The sequence below is a fragment of the Ambystoma mexicanum genome, chromosome 12 (assembly GCF_040938575.1).
Source record: "Ambystoma mexicanum isolate Mex_15411 chromosome 12, UKY_AmexF1_1, whole genome shotgun sequence".
NCBI lineage: Eukaryota > Metazoa > Chordata > Amphibia > Caudata > Ambystomatidae > Ambystoma > Ambystoma mexicanum.
In genome coordinates this window covers 501,293,369-501,317,200 of record NC_090936.1, presented here as the reverse complement: position 1 = coordinate 501,317,200, position 23,832 = coordinate 501,293,369, and the positions used below count along the sequence as shown (strand labels likewise).

The 23,832-nt window shown below is 42.5% G+C and overlaps 1 protein-coding gene across 1 annotated transcript in view; it reads left to right on the top strand.

Moving 5' to 3' along the window:
* LOC138512981 (protein FAM118B-like) overlaps window positions 1-23,832 on the top strand; it is a 391,143-nt gene that overhangs the window by 234,627 nt on the left and 132,684 nt on the right. The window contains exon 5 of the mRNA XM_069627701.1: window positions 16,278-16,406. Within this exon, the coding sequence (XP_069483802.1) occupies window positions 16,278-16,406 (129 nt within the window). The remainder of the gene's footprint in view (window positions 1-16,277; window positions 16,407-23,832) is intronic.

The following is a 23,832-nucleotide window of genomic DNA, read 5'->3' as shown; positions in this document are numbered from 1 at the left end:
GGTCTATTTAAACTTTTCAAGGAAGGCACTCTAATCCCTCAAAATCGGATCATCTGCTGTAACCAAGGGACTCGCCCAGGCCAAAGCGTTCCCTGACAAATTAGAAACCAAAAACCCAACCTTACTTAGATCGGTAGAAAAAGTAGTAGGCCGAAAGGCAAATTGTATGTTACACGCCTCAATGAATTCCTTAAGTTTCTTAGAAGAACCCTCATACTTTCCGGATTACAGTGGCATTGGTGGAAGATCCGTATTGCGGGATTCACGAGTCGCCACTAACTGTCGGAGTATGTTGTTTTCGGCCTTGATGGTCTGTAACTCCTGATTTAAATTTCGCACTTCCATATTCAAGGACTGCACAGCCGCTACCAGCTCTCGGACCTGTTCGGTGGTTGCCATTACAGGATCTTTCTGGCGTTGCAAGCTGTCAGGTAAATCAACTTCAATCTCTGAATAGTTTGTCTCACTCTCTTCCTCACCTGAGGAGGGTGTGGGGGTAGCTTTCTTCTTCTTCTTTTCTCTCACTGTTGATTTCTTTTTATGCAGGTATGGCCGACCGCGGAACGATGCCAGAATGGTTACCGGAAAAATATCCAGAAACCAGAGGCCCCGGATCCGCAGCCGTCAGAAGGGGAAAAAGCTGTGAAGGCAAAAAATCCACGAACAAACTGCTCCACTCCGTTAATGTGAAATGGAATGTGAGAGAGGAGGAAAGAGTGGAAATCCAGGTAAGTAAGGAAGGGCCGGGAAAGAGCCAGACCACAGAGCAAGATAGCGCGAGCACGGCAGAGAAAAGCCAAGGGAAAATGAAAAGCCCCCGCAACACGGGGGTAGCGAAAGGAAGGCAAGAAAAGGGAAAAAAGGCGATAATGCCAGAAAGGGGGGCTGATAAGCCAAGAGGAAAACTCACGGGAGCGCTGGCAATGAAGAAGAAAGCAAACAGTTGCAACGCGACCACCGCCGGGAGGAAACTGCTGAAAAGCTGCCGGCGGCGGCCATGACAGAAGAAAAGACTAGACCGCTGAACACACTGCGGCACAACGCGGTGGAGCAATTCTATGGAGGCTGCGTCGCCATCGGTCCCATACCCTCACATAGAAGGGGTGCATGACAGACACAGGGTTTATGCTTAGATGCTTTTTCTATATTTCAGCAACGGCCGCCCCCCCATACAAATGGGGCATCCAATGGGCGAACCTTTGACTGCTGTGAGAAACTCTTTTATATCTGAGGCTATAGTTGCGTCTGCTGATATACTTGGTTTATTAGAACTAAAGATTGCTCTGAAAACCTCTAGGGATCAATTTTGTTTTTTATTTCTGAATATATATTGGAACCTCTCTCATCTATTCGTGAGGAATTTGTAAGTAGTAGTTCTATTGTTATTGGGGAATTTCTGCTCTCGAGTGAATGTAAACATATGGTAGTGATTGGTGACCTAAATTCCCAATGTGATCTATCGAGAGCCCTTGGCATTGGGCATCATCAATCATTGTCATTCCATCTCCTCGCTCATGTTTGAGAAGTGATCTTGTTTTAAGAGCATAAAAATGCACCTTAGTGACCATCATTTTTTGTTTGATTCATTTGATTTTTAACTTGCAGCACACTGTCTCCAATGCTTTATGTGATCAAGTGGTAATTCAACAGGGAAATAGAGTAAAGAAATGTGGGTCGACGGGGCATACCTGAATAGAAGATTGAGCCTTTTCTACAGTTATTTAACAATAAGAGAGAAATTACTCAGTTTCTCACCAAGAAATGTTGTCACTTTCTTGTGGAATAATGAACATTTGGGTAGGGGTGCTGTATGGGCTAGGTGGTTAGACAACATTGTTTTGACCTTTTGGTCCTGGAAAAGAAAAGGGTGCTGAGAAGATCTTTGAGGTTATTGCTAAAAATGAGTAAGAGAGGTGTAGACTGCTTTGCAGAGATGAAGTTTCTTAAACAATGAGCTGCATAAGAGCACACTGATATATTCTCACTCATTAGGATGGTGAACAAATATTAAAAGGTTTTAGCATCCAAGAATACATGTAATTTCTCGTTGCTGGTCGATAATCTTGTTGTATCTCAGTCACGGTTGCAATCGAACATGGTGGCAGAAGCTGTTTGGAAACATCATATTTGTGATCTGTATAAGATGCCCCTTTATCATTCTGTCTATCAGTATGGCCACTCTCAGTGGGAACTGAATTTTAAAGTCAGTTATGTTGAACATTACATAAGGAATTCCTCCAATTCAAGAGCAGCTGGACCAGATGTCTTGCGCAAGTTGAAAAATGATCCCAATCTATGGGTTAATATATTATTTGTTCTTTACCATGACATCCTTAGCTCTAAAAGCTCCCCAGCCTCTTTGAAGTTGTCTACAATTATTCCTATATACAAGAAGGGTGATTGGCTTAACCCAACTAATTGTAGGCTGATCGCCCTTCTGGGTGCAGACAGTAAGATTTTTGCTGCTATGATTCTTGGGGAGCTGGACAGGTGGGTGCAGGCCATGGGTTGTTATCAAAAATATCAAACTGGCTTCTGTAAAAACATGAGCCCTCTTTAAATGGTCTTGTTCTGAACTGGCTGTTAGATACAGCTTTGGGACCTAGTGCCCCCCAGTATATGTTTCCCTGGTTGGTTTCTCTCAGGCATTCATTTCTGTAAAGTACGCCTTTGGGAAAAACTAATAGAGTAGGGTATCCCCCTTCCCTGCTAGATTTTATTGTATTCCTGCACGAGTGGACAGTTTTTGAGAATCGGCTGGATGGACAGGACTCCCTGTCAAGCCCGATTAATACCAACAGGGGCTTTTGACAGGGATGCCTGCAGGAGCCATGTCTTTTTCATCTTTACATCTCTGACATTTCTGAATCTTTGAAGAAAGCATCCTATGCGGGACCTAAAATTGGCCCCCTTATCGTATCAGGGATGGCATACATGGATGATCTGGTCCTGTTGGACCACATTCCTTTGGGGTTACAGCTTTCACTTGATGCAACTGCAGGTTATGCATTAGTCGATGAACTCATTGTCTACCCTAAAAAATATAACATAATCTGACTGAGTAAATGTCTGAATAAGCCATATGGTTTGTCATGGAGATTGGGGCAGTCATCATTGGTCATCATTGGTCCTGGTAAGAAATGTGACTTATTTGGGATTTGAGATTTATCCAATTCCCAAATAAGAGCTCGATTGTCCTTGGACTTTCCAGCAGAGCGGACCAGTTCTCATTTCAAATGAGCAAAATGTATTGTACTTATTGCAGGTTTTCAATAATACCCTTAGTGGAATTCTACAAAACTAAGGTGAGTTCCTCACTTCTTTACTGAAAGTCCGTATTTGGAAGCAAGTTTTAAATCTTCCTCAGAGCTTTCCAAAAGCATCAGTAAGATATGAGCTTGGCTTGGTGTCTCTCTAGGGTTGGTTATATTGGAAGGTACTTACGTTTTAGACTAAGCTAGTCAAACCCCCACTAGGCTATATGTTTGTGGCACTTAAGGTAACGACAATTGGGGGCCAGGTCATGACTTTAGTGACCTTGAAAAATGGTGCCCTAAAGATTTTAAGGGATAGTGACCAATCAACTGAAACCTTTGTCGCAAACCCATGCATGGTAAGATCCACAATCAGGTTTTAGTTTGGAATGGATTTCCACCATTGAGAAAATGAGAAATTATAAAATCCATATCTCTTTTTGATTGCTGATAAGCCAGTGGGCTCAATTCCTCCCTATCTACATAGATTGCCCAATGCCTATTGGGGTGGGCAATTCCTAAGATTGTGAATAAACCTGCTAGGGACCAGGGAGGTGGGGGTAGCACGTTCGAATAATGTTGGGATGACACTGCATTGTGATTTTTGTGTAAACGAGGAGCTCAACAGACATTTAAATATATATTGACCAAGCATCAGGAAATTAGAACAGTTCTTTTCTCGTTGTGTAGATTTTTTTTGCTTGGCTGAATACTGCCGTATTTTGGCTTAGATTGAGTTCAGGGGTTGATACAGCACTATTGATGGAGGTCTTGAATATCATAAGTGAAATTGATTTTTTTAAATTAGATGCTAAGCTATTGGTTCATGAGAGTTTTTAACTCCTTTCTCTCTTCTTGATATGAAATGTTATATGGTTATATAATATTATATGGCCAAGCCTCACCATCAGGTGAGGCTAGGCCAGGCTATGTTCTCAATGTGTGAAACATCCCTTGCTTAGAGTGCCCGATGTGTGAAAATCGAATCTTGACGTTCTGTAAATCTCTACAAGCGTTCTCCTCCAGCTTAGAATGCCCCTATGTGCCTTTCAGGGCGTTGAAACCCTCCTCCCTCGCAACCTGGATTAGTCCCCCCACCCTCACAACATAAGGTGAGGCTCTGCCAGTCCGTTCAATCAGACCTATTTGACTTTCATGTTGCCTGATGTAGTCCCCATAGCATGAGGTGAGGCTTTGCTCGGCCCTGTAATCTGCCACTGTGTATGTATCTAGCCATATGCTTATGTACCATACACTTTCTGTAACTAGCGCCTAGAGGCCTGAGGGCTTTGTGCATTGAAATAAATGTAAAAATAAATTTCAAAAGAAAGAAATATATTTGACCTCTTGTATTACCGAAATGATGAATCTCGTTTTCTGTGTTTGACTCTTTATGATTCTACAATGTTAGTACTGAGAAAATATTCATAGTAATTCTATGTTTTGAAAATGTATGTAACTTTGTGCTATTGTATGTGAAAGGTTGACTATGTTAACGATGCCACATTAAATCAAATTAATAAACACTTCCTAAAATAAGGATACTGCTGTTATTGAGCCTCGAACATTGCTTCTTTAAAAATACCAGACTCAGACACATCTGCTTCACATAAACACTGTATTTGTTTATTTGATGTGGATCTAAAGGCAAACCACCCCTGAGACCATTGTGAAAACCAGAAAAGAAGTATTGATTTATTTTGAGGGACCTGAGCAAGTGGACAATAGCATGGAACTCATCGACTCTTTACTCATTATGAAAATAAATGTTTATTTTTCTAATGAAGAACCATATACTGAAACATTACCTTGAAAATTGTGTTAATCTTGAAACATCCAAATACATATTTTAATCATCACATCAACTTGCTTGTTTACCCCCTCAATTCAGATATCTGGATGGCTCGAAGAGAATCTACTGACTATAATAGTTCAATATTTACATTCTTCTTTTATTTATTTGATGTGCTTTGAGGTTTTGTAATTGTACAAGCGGCTTCAGAGTACAGGGGACTGGTGGATAGGAGGGGACATAGCAGGTAAATAACACAACCAGTTTCAATGCAAGTGAAGCAGCACATTCATAATTAAACAGTGAGGCATCAGAAAGCCAATAATTAGACAAAAATCATCAGAACATGTGTACACAACAATCTGATTATGAGGCTGATTTGAAGGACTATTTGAACAACCATTTATTGGTGAGTCTCTTTTATGGTTTGCTTCTAACTCTAATTTCAATCAGGAGGCTATTCCATCTTTTAGCCCCAGAACTGCAAGGGTGTGACCAGTATGGTGTTCCCTTCTGAAGCTAGGGGTGGAGATGAGATTGAGGTGGGCAGATCTCAGGTTCCTTCTCAATTGCTATTTGCGTAGGCTGGGTTTCAAATAGGCATGTCTAATGTCAAAATGAGCTTTGTGGACTGTACACAGTGTGTTGAGGGGGATTCTCTCATCCATGGGGAGGCAGTGTAGTGCTATCAAGGCAGGTCCCATCGAGTCCCATGGTTTCATAGCAAAGACCATTTTCCCTGTGTTGTTTACAAATTATTGCATTTGATTAATGGGATACATATTATGATGATAACTCAGCCCCTTAAAATAGCATCATGGAGCAAAGTGATAATTTTCTCTCATGTTCTCTTTGCATTGGCATCTTTTTAGATTCAGCCTGTGACTCATACTCTTGAGTCTCACACCCTTGCACCTAGTTAGAATTCAGACCTCCCCTTAAATGTGAATGATGAAATGCAGAGTCTAGATGTTAAAATGTGGTGCCTACATTCTTCCTACAGTGGGAGGGGAAAACACAGGCATGGGTCCCTGGCCTGCTGGGTCTAATCACCCAAGCAGCACCTCTCTGATGACGCCCAATGAGGGCAAAATATGTCTAGGGTTGCTTGTGGTCTCGTGCAGAAGGGGTGTGACCTAGAAACTCAGGCTGGACTGCCCCTTTGGAGGTGAAACCAAACCTGATTTGCATGTGGCCTTTCTGTAATGGCTTGGCAGTGGAAGAACAATGATCTGGATGATTGACCAGGACAATTGCCAGAGGTTTAAGATTAATTCTAAACCTTCCAACAATCACCTCTTTGTTTTACTTGGAGAGTGTTCCCAGTAGTTGATAGAGCCGAATATATTTGGGAAAACAAATTTACATTTGCAATGTACACAACCGCTAATGCCAGAATCGAAGTCTTCACAACCTTTTTTCATGACATGCCACCCATGTGACTGCATCTTGCTAAGACACAAATATTTGACATCTGAGAATCTATTATGTGGTCTTCCCAGCAATGGGAGCAATGGGAGTGGTGTTTTCTCCAGCAATAGTCTTCAGTGATAAAATGCTAGTTCATTTTATGAACATATGTTTTCTCACATGTGTGTCATTGATGCGTCTCCTGTGGTCTGAGATGATGCGTCTCCTGTGGTCTGAGATAATAGCCAATCAGTGCTAAAAACGTATTCATACTGCTACTTGCCATGAGGCAGCTTAGAATTTCCCTAACTAATTGAACAAGTACAGATGGCCACACTGATAGTATGCCAAGGCAGAATTGCATCAGATTGTCATCACTACCCATATGGCAGGTTTTGAGAAAATAGGCATTAATCACCTGGCCTGCAGTGGGCCCCATGAATACTTGTCGGGAACCTGATGCATATCGCAAGTCAGACTAAGGGATGAGTCTGTTCCACAATCTCTTACAGTTTTCCACTATCTGAAAGCGCTCCCTGGTGCAGCCTGAAATACTGTCAGAGTTGAGCCAAATAAAATGAGTGTGCACTGTCCAAGCATCTTCATTGGGGAATCCTGCATGGGGTTGATGATCTCTGACCTTTGACTCTCTCTTTGTGGTCCACTCAGGCTTTTAAATGTCTCTTTGGTACATACTTGCACATGCATAACATGTCCTTTCTGAGAATGAGAACCCCCTTGCTTTCTCATCATCCTCACGGACATGCTGTTTGAAACTTGTCACTGTGACTTTAATCCGTGGGTCAAAAAAAGATGTCAGCAGACATTCCGTTCTCCCCTTCTTGGACCAATGTATGAATCCTGTTGGAAGGTCAAAAGCAGTTTCACAGCTAGTTACCTTGCTTCTGCATTGCTATGCATTTCCTTTATTGTGTTTGATAGTTCTAATTTAAACAGATAAACCAGTGGTAGCTCATCATTGAATAATGTAGCTTGCAGGCTAACCCACTTGGTGACCCCTCCAAAAGGTATCAGTAACGAGTAAGCATTGTCCAACACTTGCCCCTGTGTAGGTTTTAGGTAGGTACCAACATGTTGCCATGTTGGTACTGTGTTGCACTGTTGTCATATGCTCCAGCATATGGAAGGTTGAATTCCCCTGAGTTTGCATTGCAGCTTTCAGCTGGAAATAATCCATCTGGTGGCATGACTCCATCTCTTGTATCATGACAATGAGCTTAATTTTCCTTATGTGAATATGTATTATCACCACCACGCTTGAAGCCAACTTAGTATTTTCTACTCAACAAAAATGATAGTACAGTGAAGGGAAAGCATGCTGGTGGTATTTGTGTCCTTTCTTACACATGTGCATGTGATTTGCATGTCATCTGCATGTCAACCATCAATGCAAGCGTCCGGCGTATAATGCACAGCAGAGCCCTCAACAGTTATGCAGTTGCCTTGGGGATTGACAGACTTCTTACTTCACCCTCACTCTCTCTCGCTCTCCAAACCATAGAATACAGCTGAGCCCCTCGAAAAATTAGGTCCAGCTATCACATAGTCATTGACACAGCACTCGTCCTTGTGCCTTTGCAATATGCGTCGCCTGACTAAAGTCAATTGAAGTAGTCATTATCTGCCTATCACCAATGTGGCAATAAATGTATGAATGCAGTTTACTACTACAATGTTTACATGTCTGCTCAAATGACATAACATTGCATGTTCTGGTCACTGTAGTGATGGCAAAAGTGGGCATCTTCTGGGCTACACTTACCACATTATCTAGTAACACGTACTGGGTTTTGCAGTCCGTTACCACACGATGGTGGGCTTGAGCAGAAAAGTGCATGTGCATGGGTTTGCCTCCCGTATGTCCAGGGCATGCTACAACATTTGGCCTCTTCTCAGATGCCCAAAAAATCCACTTGTAAATAACGGGGGTTGAGCCAAAGTGCCAAATCCTCCTTTACTTTCCTGCAGAGATCGACCACCCATGTGTGACCTACTGTCAGCCCCTTGAATGCACAACGGGGCCTGCTAATGAATGGCCTGCTTTGGCGGATGTAATGGAGGTATAGCGGACCCCGTGTCCATCAGTGGCCATGGAATATGTGCCTTGAACACTGATCCACCTCTCCATTGTCAGGTGGACCTCTTACCTCCATAGTTGTCAAGCACCATTGCCACTGATTCTGTAACATAGTCATAGAGCAGTGGTTCTCAAGTTCACATGAAATAGTGCAGATTCTCTGATCTCTCTGATCAGGGATCAACAAGACCAAGGAGCAGTTTGAACCTACTCTTTTAAACAAAGGAGTAGGGCAGTAAATCTATTGCCAACATTACACCAATGTTGCCATTGAGATTATTCCTATCCTGGCTGTGTCACAGCTAAAAAGTGGACATAACTGCTCTTTATGACTTTAGTGATATTTTTAACATGCTTAAAAGACTGTGGTGGACTGACGCATTGAGGCAGAAATCATCGGTCTGTGTGCCATGGGATCTACAGGAAAATATGATGTGTCGTCAGGGCTTGTGAAACTCTATGAATCAGCAAGACTACCTGGTGAAATTGTGGGAGCTAGTTGTGCCATGGTGCCATTATCCTGCATTTGAGGGCTGATTTGCCACCTTTTCCTTTTGCCAAGTAGGCAAATGATGTCTTCTTATGTAGGCCCCCACTGAGCAGAAGTGCTGAACATGGTTCCCTGGTTCTGCCATAAGGCACTTATTAGCATATACGGCAGGTGCCAAGATATGCGTGTTTCTTCTCTGTTATAAAATAACTCCAAATGCCCCATTATTTTTAGGTCTGAGATTGGCCCTAAGATCTCCTCCTTCTTAGCATCTTTCGGTGAGGAGCTGCTGCTATTTAGTTACTGATGGCAAAGTTGTATTACCACTAGTATATGTATTTTCTGGCCATTTTGTAGATATGATTGTTCACTGGAACACACAGAGTGTCTTAGGCTTGCTTCCTGTGCACAGTGTTTGCTCTTGACAATTGCATAGGTGTTTTAATGCCTGCAACCTCTTGTTCACTCCCTCGCTCTCTCTGGTATCTTAAAATAAGAGGTGTCTGAGGCTCTATCTTGAACCTGGGGATGGAGCATCATGTTTGTCATATTTTTCATAGTTGTCGGTTTCCAAGGAAATCAGTACTGGGGAATTTTCAGGAGTTTCATTGTGTTCATCATCTGTTCATTGTGGTCTTTGTTTCTGAGATGATGTCATCTGTTCCTCCTCTTGTGCCTCAGATGGTGGACCCCACCTCCTCCTACTTGTCCTGAACATAAGCATCTGTCAATAAATGCGAGTGCAACAGAAGTACATTTTTACATGCACAATTACATTTCTTCCCAATGTACCATATTCACCTAAAGGCGATACTCCTGTTCTTTGCAAAGGAAAAGGTCTGTGGCTACTGATTGCCATCGCATGTGCACAGACCCACATACTATCTGGGCTTCTCCAACATACACAAACACTGCTGTAGCAGATAGATCCATCGCCTATGACATACCCTATTGTTATGACCAGCCCTTGCTCATAGGGTTCACTCATCAAGGACACTCAGGATACTCAGGACAGGTACTCTTAGTGGTTACTTTATTAGCTTCTTAGGTTACAGGATCAGATGTCATCAAGTCATTGAGATATAAAAAGGATCAGGGAAAGAAGCCCACTGGCTCCCACCACCCAGGATCACACATTGTAACTGCTTGGGTTGGAACCAATTCAACTCCAAACATTCTAACCTCACACTCCACACTCACAGCCTACATTCTGATGATGACATCAATCCTGGCACAGCATACATGCAAGCACAGGAGCCAACCCTAACACTTCCTTTCTTACAACAAACAAACACACCTCAAACTCACCAGAAGGAAGCCAACCCTAACACCTCCTCCTGTTGCATAAAGACAAACCCACTAGCACACACTTTACATAACTTCCTCGCTCCAACCATGTTCCACTTACCCCCGGGAAATGGAACCAGCAGGCTTAACTAACATCCTACGACAGACCCAGCCGCCGCAACTAACACTCCTAACCAATCAAGCAATACAATTCACCTTCCGTTCCCCCCTGCCACAAAGGAAGCTCGAACTGCCACTTTCGAGCACTAACCGCCCACCTTGGCAAACACAACAAACACTACCAAAACCAACCAAACACAAAACTCCTTCCATTCCTCCCTGCCACAAAGGAACCTCGAACTGCCACTTCCGAGCAGTAACTCCCAAAACCGGGAAAGACCAGGTACTATCGTCACAACACGAGACACTTACTAACAACCCAACAATCTACCCGGGTGACCAAGAAACCACATTCACAACTCATACCGCTGTCAAATCCAATCCAGAATCCAAGCAGACACACCAAATCACCAATCACTCTCCTCATCACACCAATAATGAAAGGCAACCAGCTGTCACTAAACAACCACGACCAGCATAACGCTACAAATGTTGGCCAGACAAATGAGCCCTTCAAACCAATTAAATCGCCCCAAAATGAGCACAGCTGCAGATGAAACGTTGCCAGGCTTCTGAAATCGATCAAGAGGAACCCAAGAACAATTCCAGAAGTCACCTAAAGTTCAGGAAATGAAAACACAAGATGCAATGTCACCTGCATCTTCAGAATTCCAAGCAAAATCCCTGGACCCTAACAACTCCATAAGGTCACCAAAAACAACATCAAAGCTTCACACAGCTTCAGGCACTAGTCCCCTGCTAGATGCCTCTGGGCTCCACAGAGCCATAACCCAAAACAACATCAAAGCTTAAGGCTCTAGTCCCGTGCGAGATACCTCTGGTCTCCACAGAGTCACAAAACACCACGACATCAAAGCTCCAACAAGCTTCCAAATTAGCCTACCACTAGTAAACTTGTATCTGACCTCGCAGGGTCACAACAACCACAACGTCACCAACTCCGCAGAGTTCCTTGACCATTCCTTGGTCATGCACTACATCTAAAATCTCTTACAAACCCCACAGGGTTCCTTGACCAACCACATGGACCACACTCACACTCTAGTCAAAACATACACCACAACATCAAACACAGTCAAACCCGTACATAGAATGCAACGCTGCCAGTAAGCGCTGCAGTCGCTCCAGCAGAAATCTTGGGTAGAAGATTAATAACGCACATGCACACACCACGTCTGTAATGCCTCAAAATTGGTTATACTAAACATAACTTTGAGTGATACATTGACACATTTTACATTCAGGTCACATTTTCTAAAAGTCCATGTCGCCCATAAACAGGCAACCCTAATATGCTGAAATGCCTCAAAACATTATACTAAGCATAATGGAAAACACCATTTTGAAGGTGCACCTCAACCAACTTCACATATGCCACTCAACCACAACACTTACTGCAACATAAGTGTAGAACCAGTTTTAGATTAATCCTAAACAAGTCCAGTTGTCACAAAAAACAACTTTAAACTACCTGGAATGCCTCAAAGTTGTTGTTTCTAAAGATCACATGCATCATAACATAGGACACCAACCACGAGTTATGCATTCAACAGGATTACTCTCATGCACTACCAACACTCACGCAAAATCTTCAATATAGCATGTAATATCGGTAACACTCATAACGCGCTTCCCACACCAACACCATTGCGTCAAATGCTGGATTAAAAATACAAACAAACTTGCTCAGGTCCTCAGTTGTTCACGCAACTTGTAAGCACCAGCCATATTAACATACGCCGGATGGAGCGGGCAGAAGAAGTTATTTCGCTCAACATTTTGCTCTCCGCTTCACTGCGGTGCACATTAGTCCCCACAATGACCCGCCGGAGACTACGCCTCTTGCGGTAGTTGGACACTCCATGTGGTGGAGTCAGAACAAACTTCCTCAAACAACGTATTTCACGTCCTGGGCATTTTGTCACATACACTTCGGGTCCTTTACTCAAACCCCTTCCACGGCCTCTCCAGGCTGTGTAACATCAACACAGCTACATGATGATCCGGTGTTCCCAGCTCGAACACTAGTAAGCACACAATTCGATCAGCGTTCTAACTGATCACCAACTCCCTCTGCAGCTTCCGTGACATCACCATTCAGCAGAGGACACAGAGCAGCAATGATCTCCACGACCCAACCGTCACCTGGGCCCCCCACTCGCAGCTCACAATCCCAACACATGCGAGGGTTCACAGAAACCAGTCCCACTTATTTTTCTCATCTCTACTACTCCACGAACAATGCACCCAACTTCTCTGGTGAGCCGGCAACATAGCCTCCTTTCCACAGAGTGGAGCATGCCTGTCTGAGCACATTAGAAAAACATTGCATTGCTCAGGAAATTCACACTCTCCACACTTCAGCGAGTCTAGGCTCCTCCGTGGACAGACTCTTGTCATGCAAACGTGTGCCGGAAATTCCATGGGCGAGCTTGTTTCACATCGCTACTACTGCACATCCATGTCCCAGGGGTCCCCTTTACTGGCATCCTCTCCTGATAGTGCTTGGATACCGGCAAATCTCAAAATGTCCCATAATGTAGTGGAAAGACTGTCTCCAACAGCCTCAGACAAGTTCAAACAGCACTGTGTGCTTCTATTCTCCTGACTCTTGGGCAGCCTAATGACTCAGCCTGGGTGGCAGCAGGTCACTCACCCCTCTCCCCTCTCTCCTTAGGCAGGCTGCCCCTTCCAGCCCTGGGTGGTGGGCGCTAAACAGTCCATGGGGGCAGTGGGCTCTCCCTCTCTCTTCCAACAGTCACTTTTTGTCCCCTTATCTGCGCCTCCCGCAGCAGAGTCTCTTCTCCTCTCTCACATGACATCACACAGGTACCTGCTTCCCTTTGCTTCACTTGATGTCCACTCCAAGGTCCTCCTTCACCATACCTTGGACCATCCCCGTCGCCAATTGTTATGACCAGCTCTTGGTCATAGGGTCATTGGTCATAGGGTTCACTCATCAAGGACACTCAGGATACTCAGGACAGGTACTCTTAGTGGTTACTTTATTAGCTTCTTAGGTTACAGGATCAGATGTCATCAAGTCATTGAGATATAAAAAGGATCAGGGACAGTAGCCCACTGGCTCCCACCACCCAAGCTCACATATTGTAACTGCTTGGGTTGGAACCAATTCAACTCCAATTATTCTAACCTCACACTCCACACTGACAGCCTACATTCTGATGATGACATCAATCCTGGCACAGCATACATGCAAGCACAGGAGCCAACCCTAACACCTCCTTTCCTACAACAAACAAACACACGTCAAACTCACCAGAAGGAAGCCAACCCTAACACCCAACCCCTTCTTTGAATTACTTCCCACCTAAACATTCCACTTGTGCCCAAGTCTGTTTTGGCAAACTCCCCTACAAAAATGGTAACCTTCGCTATATAAGCTCAAATATTGGCACCTAATATCAAACATGAGTTAAGAGTTTACACACACTTTCTCTCTAGCCCTTACTTGGTATAGAGTCGTATCTATCCTGACAAGAAGACAAACTCATAGTTGTTGAAAGGTGTTCAAACAACATTTTGGACAGTAGAACGACCAGCCTTATGCCTGTAGAAATGCACTTGACATTAATAGGCATAAAGATGCAAGAAATGTAAGTAAGTCCTATCAAAAATACATTCTTGGCACCGACAGCACATTTTCAAAACGTACACAATTACTTAAATAATCACTTAATAGCCTTTACCCCTGGATTCCACTTTTGGTTCATTTGTTAAAAATCATGACGCAGTCAGTAGTTTGCTAAGGTATTTTTTGGGGGTGGGGGGGCTTAGACATATACTACCATTTCTAAACAGAATATCATAATGACTTTTTTTTATATTATTGCATGTTATATTATATTAATGTATGCTGTGAGCAAGGCCTCTCCACGTTGATGGCTTTATGCTGCCAGTAGCTTTTCTAGTTTCACATCCTTCTGCAACAGACCATAAAGATGACTCTGTGGTGGGAAGTATCATGAGGAACACAAAATAAGTATGGAATAATGCTGTGCTGCGACATGCGATGAATGGAGGCCGCATTCACCTCCACTGTGCTGATGCCTGAAATAGAGAAACACAGACCATCCTTCCTACACATAATATAATATTCTAATATTTTGCTCAGGTCTAAACTAAAGACAATGTAGACACAAAACATTAGCAAAACATGTGGCTTTAGAAGTACACATGTAAGCAATATAATCCCTAATTTAAATCTAGAGAGAACCAACTGTCACTGTGTGGCCTTCACTTCATAATTTTCTCTGAATTGTTTTTGTGAATTAACAGAAAATACTATTATGGAGGTTTAATATTCCCCATGTGCAAAAGGTGTTGGGGCGATGCCACTTCATTATGCAAGGGCAACCACTTAGGGTTGGAAACATGGTTACCTCGAAATCCCGAATCAAGTCAACCAGCTCCATCCCATTCCCATGTGTGTTGGGGAGCCTGAGACTAGATCACACTCGCAGCGTAGGCCATTAACACTAGGTCTTGAAGAGGATTATGCTCTGTGTAACGCACACGCCTAGGTACATCTTGCTGCTGTGTAGCAATTACAACTGTCTGGATAGATCAGCAGAGTTAATTCGATTCTTGCTTCCCTTGGCCACATCTCCATCATTTTCTAATTCGCTGTCTTCATAACATGGTCAGATTGCAGTGGATTCAGGTTCACAAAGACAGTGTACTAAGACAGTGTGCTGCACAAATACGCACTTTGTTCTGAACCCTAGCTTTTCCGTTAACAGAATCTTCATGAATCATTATTTGAAAGTATATTCACTCTTCGGGAAGTGGTTATTCATTACTGGTATGTAACTGTTGAGTGGAGGGGGTTACTCATCATGGTAAAACGTGGCGTGGTTTACTTCCTGTTCCTTCTGGAGTCTGTGGTGCAGAGCCCATCAGCAGCTGCCATCCCAAACCAAACCGGAAGGGAAAAGTAGCATTGAGTAGAATGAGCACTTTCAGTCAATTTCCATCACCAGTGTCATGCTCATGAAACCTAAGACCCTGCTGTGAGATGCGCTGCCTTTGAGGACAGCTAGACAGCATTATCCTGTTGCCCAGACCCCTAGCAAGTTAAGCAATTTCAATGGGAGGCTCTAGAACTGAATCGCTACAGGACCTATCGACCAGCTTTACTTTGTGGTAGAGCTGGACTGCGTCGGCTGTCTTCTGTCTGTCAACGTAGACGCTCAGCACACTGTCTTAGCATTGGGGAACAAAGAGCTGATATAATTGCCTCTCACGTTGGGAAAAAATGTAGATCATCCGTCTTTTATATTGTGGCCTCTTCAAGTATGGAGAGGAGAATTGAATTTCATGTTCTCTGGGCTGTCACCATGGAAATCCAGCATTAGATCCACCAAAGGAGCTTCTTCATACTTAGAAACTATTTTAAGACTGATCATTAAAAATCAAAAACTACTTTGTCTGACCTTTTGCGCTCCAGACAATGTCAATGTGATTGCACAGTCATAGCTGCTATTCGTTTATTTAATTTCAAAGAGACACAGAAGGAGCCAGTGAGTGCAGTGTATGTATTTGCTCTGAACATTCCGCTGTAGTTAATGTTAGTGGCTATGCTGTTTGCATGTGTGTTTTCTCTGCATGTTATACATGGCCCCTATTGGTCCACAAAGCAATAGAATTGAATGTTTCACAGATGCTTTGTAAGTGCATCGTACACTCTCATAGACCTAAATCGTGATGTAGATATAACCAAATGTATAATATTTTTGTGAGTTGGAAAGATGCTAGAGTTTTTCATACGACTGTGTTTTCTAGGTTCTTCTTTGGGCGAACGGCTATACACACTATGGAGTATTTCACATACACGGCATTTGTACAGACCCCAGCAAAATTGGATTGGACCCCACTGGTTATGAGGCCTTAACGAAGAACTCCAGATTAATGGTAAGTTCTGGAAATATGTCCAATGACTTTTATCGGTTTACCCGGGAGCTTGGAAGCACCTCGCATGAAAAATCATATAAATATTCAATGTTACAGGTTCTGAAATCATTACAAAAAGTGAATTTCAGTCAATTTGACTATATTCTGTGAACATGGTTCTACAAACAGAAAGGGCAATGTTCTAATTTTAACAACACAGACAGAAAGTAAACAGCAAAGTCCAATACATTTTGGACTGAAAGTCCATTTTCAGGGAAGGTTTTCTGAAATTGAACAAAATGCACATAAAAAGAAGTCAATCAGATGTCATGAAGCGGTAACGTGTGTGTCTATGCAATATCATAACGTTCAAACCATCCTAGCTGCTTGTTCTGATTGAGTCCTTGTCCTCAAATGTGAAACTGATATGTAAAAAAAATGTGCTGTGTGAGTTTTTAGCTGTGACAGAGCCAAGATAGCAATACATACACAATACAATATAATGTGTTTATAAAGACCATACCTGTTGTGGATGACTGGAATACATATTGACTAGAGGTCTAGATTAAGGTCTCATGTTTTGCTCTAGCGCTACAAATATAAAAGGAAGGTCTGTGTAAGTAAGAATGTTTTTGGGAGAAAATTCAGCAACCAATAACAAATAGTTGCAAGTTCCTTACCTTCTCAGGTGAGTATGTTTTCAAAATATGGCAGCTGCATTGTAGCTGCTCTTGCAACAATGTTTCTTACAACTGCTGGGTTTCGTGCTAAAGTAAAAGTCCATTGTAACGAGGATGTTGTGCGGCGCAATGACATAACGTGTGTGATGATGTCATCATGTGAACTGACAAGGAGAAGGCCAGAGGACAAGGCCTGCACTCCTCTTTGCAGCTCCGCTGCGAGTGCCTCCATCAGCTGTGCTCGATCAGCTGGCAGCAGAATTCCATCTGCTTTTCGGAGCGCCAGCTGATCTCGCGCACATCGCGAAGGCCCCCGCCTTGGAAGGCATGGGCACCGACAAAGGATCTTTTGAATTTGGCGCCGCTTCCCGCCCGCAGCCTCATACGGCTTCCCGCCCTGCCGGCTCCACCCCCCCACCATAAAGAGAGACGGGGCTCACCGCCAGGCGAAGCCGCAAGGAGAAGGCCAGAGGACAAGGCCTGCACTCCTCTTTCTAACAGCCTTTGTCAACGCCTCCTTCACCACTGGGAGAGTCCCCGCCTGCCTAAAGGAAGCATGGGTCCGACCCCTCATAAAGAAACCCACACTTGACCCCACCTCCCCTAATAACTACCGCCCCATCACCACTGTCCCTTTCCTCCTCAAGATTCTAGACAAAGCAGCCTACCTGCAGGTCCAGCACTTCCTCGAAGAACAGAACCTCCTTGGACTGAGACAATCCGGCTTTCGCCCTAGGCATGGGACAGAGACCGCCCTACTCGACCTAAAAAACCAAATGGACGACGCAAGGGACCAAGGCAAACCTGTCTTGCTCCTTCTCCTGGATCTCTCGGCAGCTTTTGATCTTGTAGACCACGACATCCTCTGCCACCACCTCTCCTCCACAGCCAACTTCTCTCAAGAAGCCATTACATGGATCACCTCCTTCCTCCAAGGCAGGACCATGCAGGTCTTCTCTGACCTAGCCACTGCATCACCCTCTATCATGCTATGTGGGGTGCCCCAAGGCTCCTGCCTCTCCCCCACCCTCTACAACATCTTCACCCGCCCCCTCTTCCTCATCCTTGACGCCATGGGCATCTCTTACACCAACTACGCCGACGACACACAGATCCTTCTCACTCTGACAGGCGACTATGACACGGACTCTGCTACCCTCAACAACATCTACAACACAATTCAAATGTGGATGGCTATCAACGGCCTCTGCCTTAACTCCGACAAAACTGAGCTCCTACTCGTAGGCTCCCCTGACACCATCAAGAAACTTGACGCTCAGTTCAGCCATTTCACCATTGACTCAATCACGATCCCAGTACTTGACACGGTAAAAACACTAGGCGTCTACTTAGACTCCAATCTATCCATGACCAGACAAGTAAACGCCATTGCCTCCTCGGCCGCTTACCATGCAAAACTCCTTAACGCAATCAGACCTTATCTGTCAAAAGACACCTGCACTAACATAGCCAGGGCCATAACCGGCTCGCGACTTGATTACTGCAATATTCTTTTCCTTGGGACCTCCAACAAAAATCTTGAGAAGCTCCAAGTAATACAGAACAGTGCCCTACGCGCTGCACAAGGCATTGCCAAGAGAGAGCACATCACCGCTGCCAGAAAAGCTTCCCACTGGCTCCCCATAAAGGAGAGGATCCTATTCAAGGCTCTAAGCATCACCCACAAATGTGTCCATCTTGCCGCCCCAATGTACCTTTCGCAGAGGATCCACCTGGTCTCCTCCACAAGACCCACTAGATCACCCTATGCCAGCATGCTCTCAGTACCCAGGGTAAAAAGGACCAGAGCAGGGGGCTCCAGTTTCCCGTACCTCGCTGCCGTACACTGGAACACCCTCCCTAGCTCCCTGCGCTCTGAACCTTCACTGACCGCCTTTCGGAAAACCCTGAAAACGACCCTGTTCATCTAACAATTACATGGCCTAGCCCTCATAATTGTATTGTATGATGTATTATGTGATATATCTGATCACAGGTCACTGCCTTACTGTAACCCAAGGCACAACCTCCTCACATTGTAACTAAGTCTTCCTTGCAAGTAACAGTGCCACAATGCCCCTGGGCTGCCTGCGCGCTATATACATTTAATAAATAAATAAATAAATAAATGACTGTGCTTTTCGGCGAATACAGTAATCAAAATAGAATAAAGTTGTCAGTGTATCTTGAGAAAAAATATATAAAAAAGTTAGGAACGGGGTTCTAAATAAATGTGGGTACTTGTGTAAAGCCGATATTTAAAAAAAAAACTGTGCTCTGAAGTCTACAACTCCATTGTGCTTTGATTGTATCAAGATGGTGGGTAGGTTTGATATGTACTGGTATTTGTTGATTCTTGCATGTAAAGTAAACATGTTAAGGATCCCTGCTGGGATATCATGTCTACTGAATTGAGCAGACCTGTATTATTTGTGCAGACAATACTTGAAAAGAATATAAGAATATGCACAAACAATAACTTCATGGTCATTGTGTGATGTGAAAAATGCAGTCTAAGCATTGCTTTATGGTAATTGCATGTCATGAAAAACAGAAAATGAAAACAAATGCAATATTGAGTTAGGATCCCTAAACACCATGCTCATGGTGTGTCCTGAAAAATTTAGACTATGCGTTACTTCATGGTAATTACATGTCAGGAACAACAACAATTGCAAACAAATACAATGTAGACTATACATTGCTTCATGGTACTTACATGTCATGGTCAACAGAAAATGCATACAAATACAAAGTTGACCTGGGATCCCCAAAAAACATACACACCAATTATAGGAAACAGTTGAAACTACATTTCTCAGTGAGCCCTCCCGGGAAGAAGGATTAAAGCCGGTATATCCAAAAAGTCTCTTTTTAATTAATCTTTCTTGTCTAATCCTGTTCACAGGATGTGGTATCGATCGCTTCGAACACTTGGAACTTCATCTCAGATACCCTTCTATAAAGGAATGCCTGTTCACAGGTGATTTCAGGTTCTTCATCTGTACATTCAAACAATGCTTGTTACATTGTAACTCCACTCTCCTTGTGATTGCCGCACATAATATTTCCTACATGGGCATCTAATGGTGTATATGACAATTTTGACTCTCACACGTTGCATAATTTCCCAAAAATATTTGTGGGCCCGTATTGAGATGGTAAAGCCGCCTTTGACCACAAAGATGCAATTAGTGCATTGGAGGCCTGGAAATGTGCTTGTTTACTTTGTTTTTGGTGTTACCAGTAGATCCTTGAGATTCTTACTTCTGGTATAAGCAAATATTGAGTTGGGGGTCCTTGAAGTCCACAGTGGGCTCCTGGGAAAGAATGGGCCAGTGTTTCCGAATATTTTTCTTGAACCTGTAGCTTTGTATGGAGTATTTTGCTACATATACTAAAGATGGGGCTGATTTGGTTTGCTGTTTTGTTAGTAATGTCTGTCCGGATTGTGCTGTAACTTTATCTTGTGCATCTTGTATGTCCTGTTCAGAGTAATCTCTTTCTAAATATGTTTAAGCCAACTCTTGCATAAGTCTTTCACACTCTTCCTGGTCTTGTACTATGCTCTGGAAACATGACATTTGCTGTGTTTTGTATATTTCCTTTATTGTGCATTTGGTTATAAAAACAAACCTAAAGCACAATAACAGCATTACATTACATTCAATATAATAAGAACAATTCATTTTTACATAATATACTAAAATATTTTAAGCCTTCAAAATGCCAATATTAATATCATGTCAATGAAAAAGATGAAAACTGTAATATGATTTTAAAAATACATATAAATAAATTCTGCAAAGTTTTAAGAAATGTAGCACTTCGTTCCAAATGTAATAAGCGGCAGCTGTGATAACAATTGAATCAGCACTAAAAATTGTGTTCCAGAATTGATCAGTTTCAATGTGTTCAATATACTCAACTAGTTTCCTGTATCCTTTAACATATCCACATTTCAACCTCCGACACATTGTCAGGACATGGCGATCTGTTTCAATCTCTGAGCAACAAAAATGACAAAGTCTTATATCATAGGGAATGTTCTTCCAAGCCCCCACATATTCCATCATAGATACAAGATTGAGCCGCAAGTATAAAATACATCTTTTAAGGCCGGGAAGCCAGGCTTAGTCATATAAGTACATGCCATGTTTAATAAAAAGCTTTGGGATGAAAAAGCTTTATATCTCTCCTTATAAACTAATTTGCCTAAGTTGTTTATTCTGTACCACTCTCTAGATTTCTTTTTCAGAATGTGTTCTATCTTAGGCAATTCATAGGCAGAGGTCATTGATATTCCCAAAAGGGTCAAAAGAAAAGTGGACGATTGTTCCAGTTCAAGGATGAATGGATTCAATCTTTTGTTTGAATCCCAATTGCCCAATGTTCTCAAAAGTTTATTAGAATTGTTCAGAGAAGATGTCAATTTAAGATAAAGCATGCTACGTTGTACTAGCCAAATTGTTATAAGAGAATAAAGGCCATATTACATCCACAAGGCCTTCACTGGAACAGAACTCATCAAATTCATTACAGAACGGAGTACTTGCGCTTCACACTTATCAAGCCATTTGACTTGTCTCTGGGGGAGGGCCTGAAGCGCATAGACTATAGCTGGGATAATGCCTGCTTGATAAATCATCAACTGACCTTCTATGTTATTTCCTCCTTTGCTGGTTATGTAACATTTTTTAACCAACAATATTTTCCAGATCTTAGTAGTTATACTGTTCTTATAGAAATGGTTTGCAGGGTTAAGTTTTAATGGGAAACCCGAGTAGATGTAACTATCCACAACTTTGAGTTTGTCATTTTCCGATTTCCATGTAAAGGAAGGCTTTTTTGGAAGACTGCCTCCTAAACACATGATCTTTGTTTTGGTGGTGTTTATCTTCATATGGTTTTCCTGTGCAAAGTCAGCAAGGGCATTGATCAAGAACTGAAGCCCTAACAGGGTCTCGTTGAAATGAACAGTGTCGTCTGCATACCCGAGCCACAACACTGCCACGCTATTAATCCTAGGAGGAAAATTTCTTGCAGCATCGATCAAACTAGCCATACCTGAAACATATAGATTAATCAGCAGGGGTGCGAGAAAACAACTCTGTTTCAATCCTCAATTTGTTTCAGTAAAGCAAGTTAATTCACCCTGCTGGTTCATGCACACTGAAACTGTTGTTTGAGTATATAATAATTTGAGAAAATATAATTGATGTGAGTCAATCCCCCCATAGGGCAAGTTTGGTGAATAAAATCTAGGGAGATACCAAGTCAAAGGCCTTGCTGTAATTTACAAGGCAACAATAAATGTTGGAATTAGGACAACACCTTACCTCTGCCATTAGGTATTGTATTGTGCATATGCTATATAAAATGCAGTGTGCCTTTCTAAAACCATTCTGAAAGCATTTTAATATATCTCTTTCCTGGGCCCATAAGTTAAATTTACTTAATAAAATAGCCAAAAATATCTTTTGGCTTGTGTCGAGCATGGCTAAAAGTCTATAATTAGAGAGATTGTATCTATCACTCTTCTTGTGTATGGGAATACGTATAGACTTTCCTCACATGCCAGAGACAAGCCCACTTATCTCAATTTGTCTGTCTAAATAGTCCTAACAAAGCATTTGAACAGAATTCCGGATTAGATTTCATGGTAATATTAGCAATACAGTCTGGGCCAAGGACACAAGAGGATTTCAGCTTTTTTATTATAAGAACAATGTCCTCCATGTCACATCCCTCTCCAAAGAACTTATTAGAGGGAATATAACTGTCTACCTTGTCTTTGCTAGTTACAAAGTACAACTGATTAATATGCTCAACCCATTGTGACTCTGGAACAGCATTTAGTTCTCTACATGTTGGTCCTGCCAAGGCATGACCATCATTTTCGACTGCCATTGTTCTTCAATATTCTAAAAAGTGCTAACCAATTTGAATTATTTAAAGAATACTTATGTTGTGTCAACCAGTTTTTGTAGTGATGGCTAGAATTGTGAGGTGTGCTTTTGTCTCATTAAACGATTAGGAAGGTTGCCTTCTAACCAGTGCCTTGGCTTTGCAATATACAACCTTTCTAAGCAAGATCAAAGGGTCAAAGGTTGCAAGATTGGATTTACTGATTTTGCTAAAAGGAATGGGATTCTGAATAGATGTAGAGACGGCTAAATTGGTAACCATAAGCCCTAAATCTCAATCATGTGATGACAACCAAGATTCAAGAAAATGTTGGTTAGCTAAAACTAAGTTATTAATAGAAGTTGTTATTTTCCGAGATCACACTATACGATATCCAGATAATTCGCCTTAACGGCAGCAGAGAAATAGGATGTGGAATAATAGTGCCCTAGGCTTTAGGTCCAAGTAAGTATAGCATGGTCACTTAAATTGTTTTGGTAGATATTTAACAAATAACAGCTTCTAGACATTTATGAGTTCACCACAATGTGATCAAGATATGATTTAGATTGTCCGTTGGTCTAAGTAAAGTTTGAGTCTATGTGGTCAGGATTTTTCCTAGACAAGCAGGTTAGTTCCTGACCCACAAAAAACGTTTCACAACCACAGTCCTTAACACCAAAAGCATACATTTTACAAGATTTATACATTTCCTTATTGGAGTCATCACGCTTGTGTAAGCGTAAATCATGCACATTAAAATCTCCTGTGATCAGGACCATACTTGTAGGATACTGGTTGTACCATGTTAAAAGAATATTTTCAATTACACATTGTATTTTCTGTATAGCAGTACCAGT